A 20,880-nucleotide genomic window follows, 5' to 3' on the forward strand; every position below is an offset into this window, starting at 1 on the left:
ACAGCCTTCCCTGCCCCTGAAATCAATATTAAATGTGCTGGTGGGTGGGAGAGGAGAGGGAAGGGATGAAGGCAAGGGAGCAGGGGAAGAGCAGGGGTGTGGCCGAGGGAGGGGAAATCAGAGCAAACACAACCCTGCCCCTGGCTCTCTAGCTGAAGGTCTAAAGACTGACAGTAAAGGTGTGCAGCATTTCCTGCCTGGCTGTCTGTGTGAACTCCTTACAGAGAGTACCATGCCAGGAGGAAAGAAGTTTGTTTTGATTTCTTCATTTCCTAGAGGTCCAGGAGCAGTGAAATGGTGAGCTGCTGCAGAGGTCAGAGCCTGGTCCCTGAGATGGGGCATAAGAGACAGACAGTTTTATGGGAGGGTAGGCCTTCTCCCATTGAGGGAGGGGTTACCCAGAGGATGGAAACCACGATCAGGTGCATGCCTAGAGAGTGGACTTGCTCGGCACGGCTGGCAGTGACCAGATGCAGACTACATTCCCTTAGCCCTGTCTGCGCCTGCGTGCTCCACATGGGCCCTTGGTGCTCTGGGTCCTGCCTCACAGATGCCTCCGTCCTTCTCCAGGATGGAGCTCTTGGAGGTCATCCTTCCTATCCCATTTCCCCAACCCTTGACTGTTATGTCCATCACAAAAGAACAAGCTTAATGTTGAATGAATGCTGGCTCATTCATTTATTCATCTACACCAGGAAATACCCTGAGTTATAATGTACCTTTTTACACCTAATCCCTGTCTCTAACTGGAAGCCAGCTTTTCTTTTTCTTTCTTTCCTTTTTTTTTTTTTTTTTTTAAGGATTTATTTATTTATTTTAGGGGTGGGAGGGGGAGAGAGAGAGAATCCTCAAGAAGACACTCACTGCATTGAGCCTGACCCGGGGCTCAGTCCCAGAATCCTGAGATCATGACCTGAATTGAAATCAAGATTTGGACACTTAGACTGAGCTGCTCAGGCCCCCCGCAAGCAGGCCTTTCAATCTCTCTGGTATCCCCAACACTTAGCCCAGTGCCCTGTATGTAGTAGGAGCTCAGTACGTGTTGAATGATGAGTCACCAGGATGATGAGGGTTTCTTCAGATCAGATACTCCCTAGCCTTTAGAACAAGTACAAATCATCCAAAATGGAGCACACAGTGGCCCCAAGAAAGGGGAATGGGAGACTCTGCCAGCAGCCGTGTCAGCACCACGCTCAGATGGTGCTGACAAGATGTCATCAGAGATGATGACACCAGCAGGCATGGGAGAGGGGCTGTCACAGTTCCTCCTTCCATGAGCACCTCAAACCTCGTTGCTGAGACACAGGAGGACTGGCCCAGTGGGGGTTCCAGACCTGGAGCAGTCTGGTAGACACTTGCCCTGTCACTGTAGAAGAATCCGAAAAATCACACTGAGGCCTGGTTCCATGCCCCGAGGTGATCACGCCAAGGGAGCATCTGGGAACTCTATAAGGAGTCCAGAGTGTAAATATTGTGCTCTGAGGTCACAAATAAAACCAAGCAGGAAACTGGGGTGGCTGGCAGCCACTGTGGGAAGTTAACCCCGTGGAAAGACTGTCAGGAGGAGAGTGAATAGCAGCCATGTTTCACAAGGGATCCTGGCCTCCTGGACACTGCTGCTGGCGGAACAGAAAGTCCAGAGGAGGCAGGGAAGGGGGAAAATGCTTCCTGTTCACTAGAGCTAACATTAAGTCCTCACATCCCCCAGAAAGCCAGGCTGCCTTGGATTTGCCTCTCAACCTCACTTCAACAGATCTGTCTTCCCCAGCCCTGTAGGAAATCTGTACGAGGTGCTGGGTTCCCAGCAGTTCACAGCCAAGGCAGTGAGCTTCCCTGGGAGCATCCTCTGTGAAGTTGCCTCTGCAGAGGCTGGCCAGAGTCAGGACATTCGGGCTGCCCCAGTGAGCAGTATTGCCAGAAGGGACCCTAGATGGGGGGGCCAGGGGACAAATCCCAGTGTGGGCCCAGAGCCTCTGGCAGTGTGGCCTCCAGTCCCACGCAGACCCCATCAAGGCCATTGGGCGGAGTTGGGAGCCTTAGGGGGGGGAATATGGTATTCCTTCAGAATGGGATCTTTAAGGCACAAAAATGTCTTTTTCTATAACCCAACTCCAAAAAAAAAAAAAAGTGTCTGAGTCTATGTCAGGTAAATATCTTCATAAGCACTTCACTAAAAATCTGTTGTATCTTGTGACATTTCCGCAGCCTGTCATGGCCTTCTGTTCCCAGGACAGACAGGAGGACCCTCCTCTCCCTGCTCCTGACACAGGGTCTTTTAGTCTAACCTCAGCCTTTGTGCCTTTCCTGGGTGGGGGAAGGCAAGATGGTTTGAGGGCTTTAATTTTGTGGGACTGTAATCTCTAAGGGGTGGAAGGGACCTTGGGGCCTCTGGTCCCACTCCCGTCAGAGGAAGCCATCCCCAAAACGCATCTTCTGGGAGTCTGCCTGATGCTGACAGGGATGGGAGCCCAGGATGCCCACCTTATGGGGGAAGTGCTGCTTGATAGATGCTCCTTTCAGTGGAAATCAGAATCTGTCTCTTGTCACCTCTGTCTGTTGGCCCCAATTCTGTCTTCCAGAGTGACCTAGAATAAGCCTAATTCCCTTTTCATGTGATCTTGTGGTCTCTTTCCAGACTAAACTTTGACTTATCAGCATGCCCACACTATGAAGGCCTTCTAGACCCGTCTTCTGTGTGGCTTCTGTGTGGCAGTGTCTCTTGTGAAACTGAAGCCTGGAGCTGGCCAGCCTCATGCGAGGCTACATGCCTGTGCACATGCTTTCTCTCACCCGCAAGCTGCACACCCATCTCCCTCACTAGCTCCACACTTGACATGTGACAATGACAGTGGCTGCTGTCCTGGGCCATATGGCTTGTCCCATGCCCCTGTGAGGGAGGAGCAGCTATGGCGTGGGGCAGCTCTTTGCCTCTCCACATGCCCTCAGTGGAACCCTGGGGGCTTCAGCGTGTGCAGGTTTGATGCGAGGGTCCTGTGGGATCTTCTGCACTCCTTTTCTCTCTCCTAAACAACTCCCTTATCCCCTCCTAGGGAAGCACTGATGCCTTTTTTTTTTAATTCTTTAAAGTTTTTAAAATTTAATTTTACTTACTTATGTTTTATTATTATGCTCAATTAGCCAACATCTAGTATATCACTGATGCTTCTTTAACAGAGAATGCCCAGGCTCCCTGAGACTACGGTCCTTGTTCTGCCTTCTCCGGGTCCTGGGGGCCACCTGCGTGCTCAGCTGCCCTGAGCAGCTGCTCCCAGCTGCTGCCAATGAGCAAGCTGCTTACCCCTCAAGCCAGCTGGCCAGAAGGTGACACAGGGACACTGTCACTGCCTGCCCCTTCTTACCTGTTTCCACGTTCCTCCTTACACCAGCACCTAGGAAATGAGATGCCTTTTCCAAATCCCATTTGTAAATGCTAGAGCCACATTTTTCTGAGCTAATCTCAGAGCTGTTTTGTGCTTCTGTCAGGTTCCTTCTCAGGAAGGCACTGGGCCGCTCAGGTGGTTAAAGTCAGCATGAATGAGACCAACCCTGTGCATTCAATACCCTTAGAAGCTGCTCTGTGGACTCCCACTGCACCCCAGACACAGGTGGCCTGCCTGTGGCCGGGTCATAGGAGCAGGGAAGAGGGTGGGGGTTGTAGCCCCTTTTCAATCAACAGTTGCTGGCAGATTGGGCACAGACAAGCTCTTTGGTCCGTGATACCTCTCCCGCTCAAACCCACCCCTTCCTTAGCGTGGAGGTGAGCCAAATAGATTTAGGAGATGCAGTAAATGGAAACAGCAGGTCAGAAGAAAGCCATCTCTGACAGGGGGATCGGTTCCTTCTTCCCAAGAGGCTGGTGGCATTCGCAGCCCACTGTCGCTTCTGAGAGTGCAGTACTTCTGAGAGCTGCCACAGCCACCACAGGGAGCATGGCTTTCTCCTGTTCTTTGCTGAGAACTTAAAGTTAAGTAATGTGGAGTTCTTAACTGCTTCAGGAAAAGAGCATGTTGGACACGTCACTGACCTGATCTTTCAGACATTCACATGGTTTAGGCATCTCTCTCTCTCCCTTTCCAACTCTTTCATGGGGAGCGGGGTCCTAGGAAGCTGGGTAGGCTGAGAGTGGCATTTGTGCTCTGCTGGCCTGTGGCCAAAGTCTAGGTGTTCTTGGCCCTCTTTTCTCAGACACACACATGCCACAGTCATGTCTATCAGTTGGGTTCAGGTCCCACAAGCTGGGGAAATGGAGGCAGAATTCCCCCTACGTGTGGCTGCTTGTTCAGTGATTTTGCAACAAGTCTTATTTCTAATTGCCTGTGGTAGCGACTTGGAAGTCTTGTGAATGAGGACTCAAGAGTCCACCTCTGTATCATATTTCTTCTGTCTCATCATTATTCATTGTCCATTTACGATGCGTGCCCTGGTCCTTGTGCCCTGCAAAGAGAGAAGCAGATTCGTGGACTCTCAGGCCTGTTTCTGCCTCTGGTCTGAGAGAGGAATCTCCTCCATTGTGCTCAGGCCTCTGTCCTGCCCCCTGCTGCTTTCTCTGCATTCCCTGCAGGAGGGACCGAGCCTTTGCGGGGTTGGGGGCTCCTGCTGCCGAAGTGTGCCTTGCCCCAGGGTGTCTCCCCTCCTCATACAGATGCCCCCTCAAACCTCTTCTAAGTGTAGACTTCTAGATATAAGCAGACAGCTCTTTTCTCCAGAGTCTCCGTGCTCCTGCATAGACATCGCCAGGTCCTTCAGCCACTCCTCCTGGGACGTGCTCCCAGACCTTGTCCCTCCACTATTGGCATCCTTGGACTAGGAAACAAAAATTGTGAAGCTCCGCTGTTTTAATGATAGTGAAATTTCAACTAACTAGTGTCAGCCCATCATCCCAGCCTCTGCAAGGGTTCCAGAATTTCTACTTCCCCCAACTCTTTCATGATCTGCACATCCGGATGATGGAGCTGAAGGATGGAATCCGGAGGGGGAGGCAGAGTGTCCAGAGCGCTGGAACGCACTGTCAGGCTTCAGGGTGCAGGTGCGGCTGTCTGCAGGGCAAGGGTCAAGGCTGCCTGTCTGAATGCCAGGGATGCTGTAGGCGCCTCTTGAAGAGCAGTGTGGAGGAGTGGTCATTGGGCTGTGTGATGGGGAGCCTGAGCCACACTGTGCACACCCTTTGTAGCAGGGAAGTGCCTTTCATGAGCTTAGTTGTGCTCTGCTGCGTTATGCAGCGTGGTCATGCACGAACAGTGAACAACAGCCTTAATGAGACTGTATTAAAGACACAGGTGAGGGAGAGCAACAGCTGGGGGGTGTGTTATGACTGTGCAGCCTCTGGCCCCGGTGGCAGGAGTTGGGACGGTGGCTCCAACTGCAGGGATAGTTTTCTGGGGCGTCCCTACCCATTTGGCCCCGGAGAGAGAAAAGATGTGTTTTCTCAGCACTGCCGTCTATTTATGCTGTCAGAGTAAGAAAAAGTGGCTTTGGCTTGTTGTCCCCACTTCCTCAATTTCACATGAAATGATTTTACTTTTATGGAAGTGAGTGCTTCGGTAAGCTTCTGCCCACGAGGCTTGTGCCGGGAGGTAAGAAAGGATGAAAAATGCAGCCCAGGTTGGCTGCATTAGGATGCGAAATTGACTGTGAACAGTGTGATTTATTAACGCCCGCTGTTTGTGACAGTGAAACATACACAGAGCACCCAGCAAACAACTCTTGCTCAGGATGGCAAGAAGTTCTGTGTGTGTATGTGTGTGTGTGTGTGTGTGTGGTAGTTGGAGGGGTGGGGTAGAGCCACCCCTTCCTCTGTGTCTCCCTGCTAGACCCCTTAGGGAGGCTCAGCCCCTGGCTCAGACTGTGTTAATGAAAGATCTCTCAGGCGTGGGGAGCATACTTTTTAATGGATGCCGCCGAAGTTAGGCACTCACCAAGAAGAGATATAAATGTGCTCATCAGTGCTTTCTTTGTACCTTCTTCACAAAAATGGAGAACTTGAGGCTTCTGGAGATGTGTGGCCTAGTAATTTAGTGGTGGGTGGTGCCTGAAAACACAAACCTGCTCCTTCCCACTCCTATGAGTCACACAGTCCTAAATTCCCACTTTGGTCTAATGACCAATTAGCTGTTTGACCTTGGGAAACTTACTTTGCTTCTCTGAGCCCTAGTTTCCTTTCTCTATGAAATGGGCTAATAGGGGCACCTGGGTGGCTCAGTCATTAAGTGTCTGCCTTCAGCTCAGGTCATGATCCCAGGGTCCTGGGATCGAGCCCCGAATTGGGCTTCCTGCTTAGCCAAGAGCCTGCTTCTCCCTCTCCCACTCCCCCTGCTTGTGTTCCCTCTCTCACTGTCTCTCTGTCAAACAAATAAATTAAATCTTGAAAAAAAAGAAAAAAGAAATGAGGCTAATAATCCATCCCTGGTCGGGACGCCTGGGTGGCTCAGTTGGTTAAGCCACTGCCTTTGGCTCGGGTCATGATCCCAGAGTCTTGGGATCGAGTCCCACATCTGGCTCCTTGCTCAGAGGAAGCCTGCTTCTCCATCTGCCTCTGCCTGCCACTCTGTCTGCCTGTGCTCACTCTGACAAATAAATAAATAAAATCTATAAAATAATAATAATAATAATACGTCCCTGGTAAGGTAGCTGAGAGAATGTAGAAGGTGCCCCACAGCAGACCTGGGAACATAAAGCCCTGTGACTGTCTCCTCTGCTCTGTGAAAACCCCCAGTCTGTTCGTGAGCAGCTCTGTCAATAGGAAGCTCTTCCCTCAATTTTCTTTGGAGTTCCCCTAGAACAGTGGTTCCCAAAGTGTGGTTCTTGGACCAGCAGCACCCATGTCACCTGGGGATGGATCAGAAATTGGGGATCTGGTCGCCCAGCGGCTTCTTGACATGGCCTCCAGATGATTCTGCTGTAGGCTCATGTTAGAAAGCCAGGGCCCTGGGATTTCATGCTTTAATTTCATGGACAGATTAGAACCATCTAATCCTTCTTTCTCATGAAAGGATGTGTAAAATTCAGCTGAGCATTTTTTGAAAAAACACTAAGGCCTCAGAGCCGTGGCTCGAGGCCCAGGCTTGTAAACTATATGAAGGCAGGAAATTGTTATTTAACCCTAAAGTGGCAAAGAGCCTGTTCTTCACACCTTCCGTCACTATCCCCATGTGTTTGAAAACAGATCTGACAGTTTACAGGCTTTGAAGCCTGGGCAGCTTTGCTCTTGCCTGTATCCTTCAATAAGGTAGCCTTCTGATGGCAAAAGCCTCCTGCCCTATAGCTTTATTAAGGTTACTGCTCTAAATTTAGCTCTGAAGGAAGGGCTACAGGCTCAGGACTGTTTGATGAATGGCTCCACAGGCTGGGACTACTGGAGTAAATAAGATTTAAATAAAGCCACCAAGGCACCTTATCATTTTCCCCCATCAGGCCTGAATATTGTTAAAAATAAAATGCTGCCAGGAGGTAGCTCTTTTAACAAAGGCAACAGTGCATAAAGTTATTCTGAAAAATTAATGGAATGACAGGAGTGAGGCTGGTGCGATGGTGCAGAGCGAGCCGGGGCTCACGGGTAGTGGCGCCAACACTCTAGGACAGAGTCCAGTGCCTGAGCTGGTTCTCTAAGGAGAGGGACACTTAAACTCTGCTGGCCTCAGAGTAGATGATATCCCCAAAGCAGGACACTGTGTGCATTGAGTGGGGAGCTGGTGTTCAGTGTATCTAACAAATGTAAGGTGTGGGCACAGAAAGAGTGCTGCCACATGCTGGAGCGAATCCTGCAGGCCCCTCCAGAACCAGGGCTTTACCCCTTTTAATGTGAAATCAGAGAACAGGTCAGGAGGAACAGTACGGTAGTGGATCAGCCTGTTACTGTTAGGTGGTGTCCCTCTGATGTGCACTAGCTGGATGTCAGCCCCAAGGATACTTGGTGAGTAGTGCTCAGGGTTAACGAGAAGGAACGTATTTTTTGGCTCCCAGATCCATCAGTCACAAAGTCCTATGACTCTCTTTTCTGCAGCATCTCCTGGAATCACCCCTTTCCATTTTCCCAGTGGATATCCTTCTCCGAGCCTACCCCTTCACAAAGGCTGTCCATGGAGGCTGAAATTCATCAGTCTTCTATCTGTCTTCACCAGGATGGCAACGTGGGCTTTTACACATGCATCTTGCATCCCCAGGGATATGGGTGGATATGTTGATGACATTTAGTTATTATAATGCATCCTTCAGATTTTCAGGCTTGGGTTCAACCAAGGACAGTTTGCCTGGGGAGGTGAGACTTGTTTCCTTTGTAGCCTCATGGCTCTCAGGAAGAATGGGAACCTCCTCTTCTTCCTTTCTTGGAATGGTGACATTGCTGCTCTATGGGACAGAAAGTGAGAGTCCATCTGTTCAACTCTAGGGACCCAAGAGCCAAGCTGAGAGTTCCTTAACCTCAAGAAGAACTGGGACTCAGCAAAGTGACAGCTGAGCAGTGGATGAGCAGTAGGATCCGTGGGCAGCAGGGCAGCAGAGCCTCTGCTAGAAAACTTGCCTGGGTGGATGGAAGGAGGAAGCTAAGGCATTGTTAATGGTAAAAGACAGATAATTATAGATAAAAGTAAAAGAAAGACTGAAGACTTTCCTCCAAATAGGATTTAATCTGACACTCTGGGCTTGGGATGTGGACTCTGGGCCCTTTTGAGGCAGTGTGGCTACAAGCAAGGATATGGGTATCTGTTCATGATTTCTATCTTGAAGTGTTGTAAGGATTCACTAAGACTGTGTATTCTTTGTAAACTGTATAGTAGATTCTTTATTCTTCATAAACTACTTACATGTGAACAGAGACTATGGTGCTGGCTGACTGGAGGAAGGTCAGAAAAAAGGCTTTCCTGCAAATGTTGATCATATGGTGCTCACCAGCCATTTTCTTCTAAAAATGGTTAGCGGTAGGATGTGGTCATTAGAGCCAAGATGGCGGCCATAAACTCAGGAGTGTTGTTTGCCCAGACTGACAGCTGAGTGAGCCTTTGATGGGGTAATTGATAGCTCACACACAATTCAGCAACTCAATTAACTTCTCTCCCATTAGGAAGTATTGATTTCTTCTCTGGGATAGGGATTTGTGCTGATTCAGCTGCTGAGTGTGTCTGCACAGTTAAAAAAGAGCTCTTAGCATTGTTCTCCTGCTCAGAGGTCCCAGTGGAAGAGAGCATTAGGGGGGAGCCCACTGTTCAGCCCTACACATGGCAAATCCTCCGGCCCCTAGGGAGAGGAAGGATTGAGAACCCGTCATCACTTAAAAAGTAAATTGTATCTTCTTGCATGTGCATCTTTTGTTTGAATACTTTAGGGCATATATAACACTAGGACATTGTAGTGGAATACTGCAAGTCTGTGATTCACTAATACTCCAATGTTCTCTTGAAAATTGTTTCTTTCATTTTTAAATTTTTTATAACTTTATTGAGAAATAATTTATGCAGAGTAAAATATACATATTTAAGGTATTTTCCACTTGTATCTACCCTTGAAAATATTCCCGTAATCAAAATGCAAGACATTTTCATCATCCCCAAAGACTTCTGGTGGCCCCATTGTAATTTGTCCCTCCCTCTGCTCCAGCCCTGGCAGCCACTACAAGCTTTTTGTTACTATAAATTAATTTAATTTTACATAAATGGAATAATATGGTATATATTATTTTGTTGATGCCTTTCACTCAGCATAGAATTTTTTGTGTGGTAAATTATATATAACATAAAATTTGTCATTTTAACCATTTTTAAGTGTACAGGTCTGTGGTATTAAGCACGTTCACACTGCTATGCAACCATCACCACCATCCATCTCTCCAGAATGGTTTTAATCTTGCAGAACTGAAACCCCTATACCATTAAACAATAATTCCACCCAGCCCCCAGTAATTGCCATTCACTTTCTGTCTCTACGAATTTGAGTACTTTGGGACCTCATATATAATATTTGTCCTTTTGCGTCTGGCTTATTTCATTTAGCATAATGTCTTCAAGGTTCATCCAAGCTGTAGCTTGTATCAGGATTTCCTTCCTTTTCAAGGCTGAATAATATTCCATTGTATGTATAGACCACATTTTGTTTATCCATTCATCTGTGAGTGGACACGTGGGCTATTTCCACCTTTTGGCTATTGTACGTAATACTGCTGTGAACGTGGGTACACAAGTATCTCTTCTAGTTCTTTCAATTCTTTTGGGTATATATGTGATAATTCTATGTTTAATTTTTTAATTTTTTTATTGTGTTGTGTTAGTTACTATAAAATACATCATTAGTTTTTGATGCAGTGTTCCAAGATTCATTGTTTATGTACAACACCCAGTGCTCCATGGAATATGTGCCCTCCACAATACCCACCACCAGGCTTACCCATCCCCCCCCCAAACCTTCAGTTTATTTCTCAGAGTCCATAGTTTCTCATGGTTTGTCTCTTCCTCCAATTTGCCCCAATTCACATTTTCTTTCCTTCTCCTGTCCTCCATGTTATTTCTTATGTTCCACAAGTAACTGAAACTACATGATAATTATCTTTCTATGCTTGACTTATTTCACTCAGCATAATCTTCTCCAGTCCTATCCATGTTGATGCAAAAGTTGCGTATTCATCCTTTCTGATGGCTGAATAATATTCCATCATATATATGGACCACATCTTCTTTATCCATTTGTCTGCTGAAGGGCGTCTCAGCTTTTTCCACAATTTGGTTTTTGTGAACATTGTTGCTATGAACATTGGGGCACATATGGCCCTTCTTTTCACTACATCTGTATCTTTGGGATAAATACCCAATAGTGCAATTGCAGGGTCATAGGGTGGCTCTATTTTTAATTTTTTGAGGAATCTCCACACTGTTTTCCAAAGTGGCTGCACCAACTTGCATTCCCACCAACAGTGTAAGAGGGTTCCCCTCTCTCCACATCCTCTCCAACATTTGTTGTTTCCTGCCTTGTTAATCTTTGCCATTCTGACTGGGTAAGATGGTATCTCAATGTGGTCTTGATTTGAATTTTCCTAATGGCCAATGATGATGATCATTTTTTCATGTGTCTGCTAGTCATTTGTAGGTCTTCATTGGAGAAGGGTCTGTTCATGTCTTCTGCCCATTTCTTGACATGATTATCTGTTTTTTGGGTGTTGAGTTTGAGAAGTTTTTTTTATAGATCTTGGATCAGCTCTTTGTCTGTCGTGTCATTTGCTAGCATCTTCCTCTATTCTGTGGGTTGCCTCTTTGTTTTGTTGACTGTTTCCTTTGCTGTGCAGAAGTTTTTGATCTTGATGAAGTCCCAAAAATTCGTTTTTGTTTTTGTTTCCTTTGTTGTTGGAGACGTGTCTTGGAAGAAGTTGCTGGGGCTGATGTCGAAGAGGATACTGCCTATGTTCTCCTCTAGGATTTGGATGAATTCCTGTTTCACGTTGAGGTCTCCCATCGATTTTGAGTTGATCTTTGTGTATGGTGTAAGAGAATGGTCGAGTTTCGTTCTTCTATACATAGCTGTCCAATTTTCCTAGCACCATTTATTGAAGAGACTGTCTTTTTTCCACTGGATATTTTTTCCTGCTTGGTCTAAGATTATTTGACCATACAGTTGAGGGTCCATATCTGGGCTCTCTGTTCCGTGGTCTAAGTGTCTGTTTTTGTGCCAGTACCATGTTGTCTTGGTGATCACAGCTTTGTAATAAGGCTTGAAATCAGGCAACATGATGCACCTAACTCTGTTTTTCATCTTCAACATTTCCTTAGTGATTTGGCATCTTTTCTGGTTCCGTGCAAATTTTAGGATTATTTGTTCCAGCACTTTGAAAAATGCTACTGGTATTTTGCTTGGGATGGCACTGAATGTATAGATTGCTTTGGCACTGAATGTATAGACATTTTAACAATGTTTATTCTTCTGATCCATGAGCATGGATGTTTTTCCACCTTTTTGTGTCTTTTTTAGTTTTTTTCATGAGTGTTCTGTAGTTCCTTGAGTATAGATCCTTTACCTCTTTGGTCAGGTTTTTTCCAAGGTATCTTAGGGTTTTGGGTGCTATTGTAAATGGAATTGATTCTCTAATTGCCCTTTGTACAGTTTCATTGTTAGTGTATAAGAAAGAAACTGATTTCTGTGCATTGATTTTGTATCCTGCCACAATACTGAATTGCTGTATGAGTTCTAGTAATTTGGGGGTGGAGTCTTTTGCGTTTTCCACATAAAGTACCATGTCATCTGTGAAGAAAGAGAATTTAATGTCTTCTTTGCCAATTTGAATACCTTTTATTTCTTTTTGTTGTCTGATTACTGTTGCTAGGACTTCTAGGTACTATGTTGAACAACAGTGGTGAGAATGAACATCCTCGTCATGTTCCTGATTTCAATGGGAAGGCTCTCAGTTTTTCCCCATTGAGAATATTTGCTGTGGGTTTTTCAAAGATGGATTTTATGAATTTGAGGAATGTTCCCTCTATCCCTATGCTTCAAAGAGTTTTAATCAGAAAGGGATGCTGTATTTTGCCAGATGTTTTTTCTGCATCAATTGAGAGGACCATGTGGTTCTTCTTTCTTCTCTTACTGATTTGTTCTGTCACTTTGATTGAGTTGTGAATGTTGAACTACCTTTGTGCCCCAGGAATAAATACCACCTGGTCATGGTGGGTAATCTTTTTAAGGTACTGTTTGATCCTGTTAGCTAGGATCTTGTTGAGAATCTTGGCATCCATATTGATCAGGGATATTGGTATGAAATTCTCCTTTTTGATGGGGGTATTTGCCTGGTTTGGGGATCAAGGTAATGCTGGCTTCATAAGAAGAGTCTGGAAGTTTTCCTTCTGTTTCTATTTTTGAAACAGTTTCAGGAGAATAGGTATTATCTCTTTTTTGAATGTTTGGTAGATTCCCCAGGGAATCTGTCAGGTCCTGGGCTCTTGTTTTTTTGGGAGTTTTAAAATCACTGTTTCAATCTCGTTACTAGATATTGGTCTATTCAGGTTGTCAATTTCTTTGTGTTTCAGTCTTGGTAGTTTATAGGTTTCCAGGAATGCATCCATTTCTTCTAGGTTGCTTACCTTATTGGCATATAGCCGTTGATAATAATTTCTGATGACTGTTTCTATTTCCTTGGTGTTAATCGTGATCTCACCCTTTTATTCATAATTTTATTAATTTGGGTCCTTTCTCTTTTCTTTTGGATTAGTTTGGCCAGTGGTTTATTGGTCTTATTAATTCTTTCAAAGAACCAGCTTCTAGTTTCATTTATGTGTTCTACTGTATCTCTAGTTTCTAACTCATGACCTCTGCTCTAATCTTATTTCCCTTCTTGTGCATGGGATTGGCTTAATTTGTTGCTGGTTCTCCAGTTCTTTTAGGTGTAAAAAGAGTTTGTGTATTCAGGATGTTTCGGTTTTTTGAGTGAGGCTTGGATGGCTATGTGTTTCCCCCACAGGACCACCTTTGCCATATCCCATAGGTTTTAGACCAATGTGTCTTCATTCTCATTGGTTTCCTTGAATTGTTTAAGTTCTTCTTTGATTTCAAATTGATCCAAACCTTCTTGAGTGAGATGGTCTTTAGCTTCCAAGTATTTGAATTCTTTCCACACTTTTTCTTGAGTTCCAGTTTCAAAGCATTGTGGTCTGAGAATATGCAGGGAATAATTGGTTGAACCCTGATTTGTGACCCAGTATGTGGTCTCTTCTGGAGAAAGTTCCATGTGTGCTTGAGAGCAATGAGTATTCTTTTTTTTTTTTTTTTTAATTTTTTTCAGCATAACAGTATTCCTTGTTTTTGCACCACACCCAGTGCTCCATGCAATCCGTGCCCTCTCTAATACCCACCACCTGGTTCCCCCAACTTCCCACCCCCATCCCCTTCAAAACCCTCAGATTGTTTTTCAGAGTCTATAGTCTCTCGTGGTTGTTTTAGGTGGTTAATGGTTTGAGGAACCTCCATGCTGTTTTCCACAGTGGCTGCAATCATCTTACAATGTTACCTTTTAAATAAAGATTTTCATTAGACTTGCTGCTTGTTCTGATTATCCCATCACTTTCCAGAAAACCAATTTTATATATCCCCCTGCATGATAATGGTTTTTTCCTTCACTCTCTTAAGCCTCAGACTTCCAGTCTTTTCAGATTGATGTAATTGCTCAGAAAATCACTCAGCCATAATAACCTCAAGTAAAATTACACCACTTGCTTTCTTAGCTATAGACATTTCCCTCTGTAGTTATTCTACAATACACCAGTGGCCTCTTAACAATAGCATGATACAACCACCTACATCCTATTAACTCCCTCTATTACATCACATACATGGGTCTTCTTAAATGAATCTGTGGTGCTATGCATCCTACTTGTATGCGTTTAGCTATAACTGTCAGGTAGTCTGTCCTATTAGCTCCATTATCCAGTCTTTTGCAACCATTGCCTAACTTGCTAGCATCCTCTTTGTAGTATCTTCAGTGCTGCCTAGTTGTCAGCTGTTAAAAGTGTTCAACTGTTTAGATCTTAATAGGTCTAGGTATCAAAAGTCCATCAGGACAAATCATTGAATCTGGGGGCCTAGCCGTGAATATACCAAGTGTGCAGGGGTGGCTTGGCCTTAAGGTACTCTCTTAAGAAAGACCTTTTGACCAATAGTATACTGCCCACCAGGCTATAAGCCACATCAATGGTGTGTGTGTGCGTGCGAACATGCGTGTGCACGTATGTGTGCATGTATGTGTGTGTGTGTGTGTGCATGTGTGGGGTTGGGGATGCCAAGATCTGGGAGTTGACTGGACAGTGTGGATTAGAAACCCTGGTGAGAAGGGCAAGCTTGGAAGGAGAACACAGAATGGGGAAAGGCCAGGGAGACTGAGGGCTACAGGATGAGGTCAGGGTTCATTTGTTGGGACAGACCCTTTTTGATGCCCTCTTTTTTGTGCACAGCTGAAAAGCCTAGATGACGGCATCATAGCAACCCTCAAATGTGGCCAGAATGACAGCCCATCCCCGTCTTTTTCTGCACTGATCTGAGCCCTGATAAAGAGGAGTCTCTGCCCCCACACACCCCCGACACTTGGAGTACATTAGTGCTTGGTTAGCAGCTTCTACAGAGTCCCAGTGCCCAGAGCAGGCAACCCACCGAGGGTGATACTGATGTCTGATGTCTCGGACAGGCCAGGCACACAGCAAATGCTCATGAGATACTGAGTGAATACTGTGGAAGGGTGACTTGTGGAATCCATCTTCTTGTCATCACAGAGCTTACTCCTGAGGTCAGGAAAGGAGAGCTGTTTACATAATAGCTTCACACATAGACTATATACATTGACTTCTCAGGTGTAGGAAGTATTTGCATTTCTGAAACTCTTTAAAAGCACTAGTGAGTCTGTGATCCAATTTCATGCCCATCTGTTTGTTTTTGACCTCCCATTGTGTTGGTGGAGAAACTGAGGCCTGGCTAGGGTCTCATAGCAGAGTCAGGATTATAGGTGTGCTACCTGTTGTCTATATGCCTCTGTGCATGGCAGACAGTTAATGGTAGAGGGAATTTTCAGGGTCTAACTGGGCTCCCGACTGAACATTTTATGCCACATTTCCGGGTGTTGCTGGGGATATTTCTCCTTACAGTTCTGTGTGCTGGCCGGAAGCTTTCACAGGGATGTCCCTGGACAACTGCAGGGCCGAGCACAGCTGTCCAATGACCCAGGCCCAGCTTTGTGTAAATATAAGCTCTCCATTCTCCCACCTCCACAGCCCACTTCTGGGTTCTGTGTTTACCAAACACCTGCCAACGCAATATCCTAAACACAGCTGAAGTCTGGGTTAGCTGTGCATGCCCGAAGCCCCCTCTCTAATTTCTGCTTCCTGAGTCCACTGAGGAGCACATGTCAACAGGTCCCCTGGCATCTGTGTCTGAGGGCTCCAGGCAGGATGTGTCCATTTTGAAGCTTGAAAAAGTACCTGGCTGTCCTGGGCCGATTAGTGCCTGCCCTCCCCCAAATTCATGTCTGTCTGCAACAGCAGAATTGGACTTCATTTGGAAATAGGGATTTTAGTGTCTTGAGAAGAAATCATGGTGGATTTAGAGTAGGCCCTGAACCCAATGACTGGCGTCCTTCTAAGAGGAGAGGACACAGAGATACCCAGGGAAGAGGTACTCTCTTAAGAGAAGTACCTCATGAAGACAGGCAGAGATTGGAAGTACGTTGCCATAGGTCAAGGAGTATCTGGGGTCATCCAAAGCTGGAAGAGGCAAGGGAGGAGTGTCCCTAAGAGCCTTTAGAGAGAGGACAACCTGCCAACACCTTGATTTCAGACTTGCAGCATCTAGAAGTATGAGAGATTGCATTTCTGTTGTTGGAAGCCACTAAGTTTGTGGTCATTTGCTCCAGTAGCCACAGGAAGCTAACCCACTGGCTGACGAGCAGACAGGATGTGGGACCGTAGGGCTGGGCCTAGAGCTAGGCTCTTGGGGGTCCTTGGCTCCCCTCACTTCTCCTGCCTTCAGGGCCTAGAATTCTGGTGCCAAGCTAATCTCAGGAGAGAGTTGAAAACAAGAGTTCAGAGGAAGACCAGGGCAGGACTTCCTGTTATCACTCTCATCTTGGTGGAGAAAGACTTCTGTGTCTTCGCCCCAATATTATGACTACCTTTCCTTAGTGCCCATCAGAGCCCAGGCACCGTGCAGGCCTTTAACATCATGTCACATTCCCTCCTTATGTCTTCATGCCACTCGGGCCACCATAAGGAAATATGTGGACTGGGAGGCTTGAACGACAGACATTTATTTCTCACAGTTCCAGAGACTGGAAAAGTCTAAGATCAAGAGGCCAGCTGATCTGGTTCCTGGTGAGGACCCTCTTTCTGGCTTCTAGATGGCCACCTTCTCACTGTGTCATATGGCAGAGAGAGAGGAGGCAAGCTCTTCCGGTCCCTTCTCATGGGGGCACTAATCCCATCATGATGGCTCCCCCCTGGTGATCTGATCCCAACCCATTTACCTTCCAAAGGCCCCACCTCGAAATATGTAGTGGGGGTTAGGGCATCAGCACATGAATGTAGGGGGACACAGTGAGTCCATGGCATTCTGTAGGGGTGTTCTGTCCCTCCCCTAGTTTTACATTTGAGATTTATCAAGTTGTTCCTGGTCACGGAGCTGGCAAGTGACAGAGTCCGGGTTTGAACTGGTGTCCAGGTTCACCTCGGAGCCGGCACACTTAACCACTACGCCCTATTCGTAGAACTTCTAGTAATAATAATCACAGCTGCTTGTTGATATAGCAAGAAGGGAGCCTATAGAAGTATAGTACCCTCAGTGGCTCCCCACTGCCTCCTCCCTACTTTTCTAGCCTTGCCCTGCCTGCCCCTTCCTGTGCAGTAGCCACAGTCCTGTGATCCCGGTTCCTGGGGTGGCCTGTGATGTTCACACTTGAGGTGGTCTCTCTGGTTGCTTATTTCTGCCCCTTTCCGTCTGACAAACTCTTGCTCACCCCACATGGACCAGTTTAAATGTGCTCTGTCTACATCATTATCTAGCACATGCTACATGGCTCATAGATCCCAGTAGTGTGTATCTTTGCCAAGCTGGAGTGGGATCACCTATTTCGGCATCTGGTACCTTCCACAGCATCCATCTCTGGATCTCCAGAGCTCCTAATATATGTTTGAGTAAGTGAAACATGTAGAGGACATGGAAGCCATTAAGTGACCAGCAAGAGAGGGCTGTTAATTGAAGAGGAGGAGGAGGAGAAGGGAGAGGAGGAGGAGAAAAAGCAAGAAAAGAACATCAGATATTCTAAGATGAGTACTTATAGAAGGAACCACTAAAAGCTTTGAGTTTTGAAAGCAAATGTTTAATTTAGGCTCTCGCTTCTGTGTTCTTACAGATGGCACTCAGTTCCATATAACGGCCAATCTATATTTTGAGATTTACTGTGGGTCTTACGGACTTTTTTTCTTTTTTATTATTAACTACCTTAGTTTTCTAAATATATATTCTTTAAAAGCCAATCCTATTTTTAAATTTTTAAAATTAATATATAATGTAAAAGGTGAAAGATTTATGCAATCTGAAGAGAAACCAGAGTATATATATAATGTCTTATTTGCCCCAAGGGTACAGGTCTGTGAATCGTCAGGCTTACATACTTCATAGCACTCACCGTAGCACATGCCCTCCCCACTGTCCCTCACCCAGCCACCCTACCCCTCCCCCCAAAACCCCCAGCAACCCTTAGTTTGTTTTGTGAGATTAAGAGTCTCTTATGGCAGGGGCGCCTGGGTGGCTCAGTGGGTTAAGCCGCTGCCTTCGGCTCAGGTCATGATCTCAGGGTCCTGGGATCAAGTCCCGCATCAGGCTCTCTGCTCAGCGGGGAGCCTGCTTCCTCCTCCTCTCTCTCTGCCTACTTGTAATCTCTCTCTGTCAAATAAATGAATAAAATCTTTAAAAAAAAAAAAAAAAAAAAGAGTCTCTTATGGCTTGTCTCCCTCCTGATCCTATCTTGTTTCATTTTTTCCCTCCCTCCCCCCCATGAACCCCCATCCTGCCTCTCAAATTCCTCATATCAGAGAGCTCATATGATAATTATCTTCCTCTGATTGACTTATTTCGCTTAGCATAATACCCTCTAGTTCCATTCCTGTCATTGCAAATGGCAAAAAGCCAGTCCTATTTCTAAACCTAATTTCCATTTGAGATAGCATACCCCTCATTTTATGCTGGCCCAGTAGGAATGTAGAGTTCAGGTTGTTGGTGTTCCATTTAGAGCACACTTTCTAGGAGGTATGTGTCTTGATGTGTCAGCTGAGGCCCATGTTGTTTCTTGGGTTACCTTGTCCAAAGGGGGAGAGTTTGCACTTGTGGAAGGTCCTGCCCCAGGTGTTTCTAACTGTTCTTCTGTCTCTGTCTTCCTGCTGCAGGCTGGCCATATGTGACCCTCTCCGTCCTGGGATTCCTGTACTGCTACTCCCATGTGGGCATTGCCTGGGCCCAGACATACTCAGTGGACTAATGCCGCCCAGCTGGTGCCAGCCCCTCCTGCTGGCCTCCAAGGCAACTGGTGCTTCACCCTGACCTCATACACCAAGATAACCTCCAAGGAACCAGTGCGTCATCTGCTCATCTTTTGTTGGAGTTATCTCCCTCCAAGACTGGAAGCTTGAGCTCTCACAGAAAAGTGACAACCAGTGAGGCTTCTAACTTTGGGGACCAGAGCTCATCTCCCCCAGCCCCATCACTTTCCTGTTGAGTAAGCAGGGGCCCAGAGCAGTATTGTCTTGCCTGCTGCACATGGTAACCTTGTGGTCTAGAACCCGGTCCCAGGGCCCTTCAGGTTCTTTCTACTTTACCAAGAATTAAATGCAATAGATATTTCTGAAATATTTTGCTAATATTTAAGTGATTTCTTTCCCATGTCCTGCAGTGTGGACTCTAGAACCAACACTAGGGTCTGAGCTTCACACATCAGCTCCCTGGCAGGGAGGAGACAAAGCCACAGTTAAGTTTCTCATTGTCCAGTCAAGGAAGATACAGCATGTCCTATTGTGTTCCAAGAGGTTGGTACCTAAGGAGATCTGTTATTGGAACACTGTTACAGTGATTGACATTTGGATGCTTGGTTCCCTAGATGTGCAGAGTATAAACATGGCAGTTCCTCTACTGGACAGTTAATCTTCATTTCCCAACAAAGAAGAATTAAGGAACCATGAGCTAGTGCACCCACAGATGGGTGCTACCAGGCAAGTGACAAAGGGTAAGGATGGTTTTCTGTGGTCCTTTTTCCTCTCTCCACGAGTCAGCCCCAGCAGTCATCTTCCCACTCAGTGGATTACACTCTGGCTTACATTGTTTTATTTCGTTACAAATAAAATGGAGCCTTTTCTGTCATACTGATAATTCACATTTTTATAGAATCATTTTGAGTATTTTTTTACGAAAATGCTTAAAATGTAAATACCTGTGACTCTTATTTAATTATTCACCCCTCTGGAAAGTGGGTGACAGGTCACTAATAGCCACAAGTGGTAGAAAAGGCTGAAGAGATCTGTTTGACTTTGGATTTTTTTTTTTTCCTGAGAGGGCAAGTGGTATGTGAAGAAGCTGGGAAGTTTGATCCATAGTCTGTGTACCTCATTACGGGAGAACTTAGTACATCTCAAACCCATGGATAAAATTGTTATCGAATGAAAGGTTTCCTTGGAGCTGGGTTGGCCACATAGCTTACATTTGCCATCTGGCGTGATCCTTGTGTCCTGGCTGTGGCATTTAACTCAGTTGAGATTCAAACTCCTAGAATGCAGGACCGGCCGTCTTGCTGACATGCTTTCTTCCTACCCATTCTGCCCGGAAGAGTGGACATGGATGGAGCAGGCAGGCGTGCAGTGGGTGTCCCCCGGCTTGACTGCTGCTTGGAACAGACCCAGAGGGGCAGGCCGGCTGACAGTAGTGGCCTTAGCAGTTGGGTGAGTAAAGGACAGAGAGGCCCACGCAGGTGACCCCAAGATACTGGGAAGTTTTAAGTAGGGTATGGTGCTGGGAGGAGAGAACACTCCAGAGACTATAGTACAGGATCACGGCGACCGACTCGTTCCGGAACCGTGGCCAGCCACAGGGAGCCTGGCTAAGCACACACACGGGCGTGAAGATGACTATAGGCAAGTATAATGTATGTGCATATGTAAATAACACAAAGTATTTTGAATTCTACAGAGACACCATTTATGTAAAAACAAATTTATTCACTTAACTTATATTGGAAGAATTGGTGAATATATTTGGAGCTAATAATCCTGAATTTCTTTTAAGCTATTACATGACTTGGAGTGGTTCTTGGGAATTAGTTCACGATGAGCTACATATGTGAGGTCTGATTAACCAACATGCAGATTATTTAGGACCGTTGTTTTCTTTCTT

At 45.9% G+C, this 20,880-nt stretch overlaps 1 protein-coding gene across 4 annotated transcripts in view; it reads left to right on the plus strand.

Annotated features, from left to right (window-relative positions):
- Positions 1-19,863, plus strand: part of HHAT (hedgehog acyltransferase) — a 339,661-nt gene extending 319,798 nt beyond the window's left edge. For all 4 annotated transcript variants that reach the window (XR_006608637.1, XM_013047215.2, XM_004775312.3 and 1 more), the window contains one exon: positions 18,888-19,863. Coding sequence is in view for 3 of the 4 variants with exons in the window: in XM_013047215.2 (XP_012902669.1) it covers positions 18,888-18,979 (92 nt within the window). In the remaining variant the exon portion in view is untranslated. The remainder of the gene's footprint in view (positions 1-18,887) is intronic.
- Positions 19,864-20,880: the final 1,017 nt, after the last annotated feature.

Source organism: Mustela putorius, unplaced genomic scaffold (assembly GCF_011764305.1).
Source record: "Mustela putorius furo isolate JIRA1106 unplaced genomic scaffold, ASM1176430v1.1 tig00001012_pilon_pilon_pilon, whole genome shotgun sequence".
Lineage (NCBI taxonomy): Eukaryota > Metazoa > Chordata > Mammalia > Carnivora > Mustelidae > Mustela > Mustela putorius.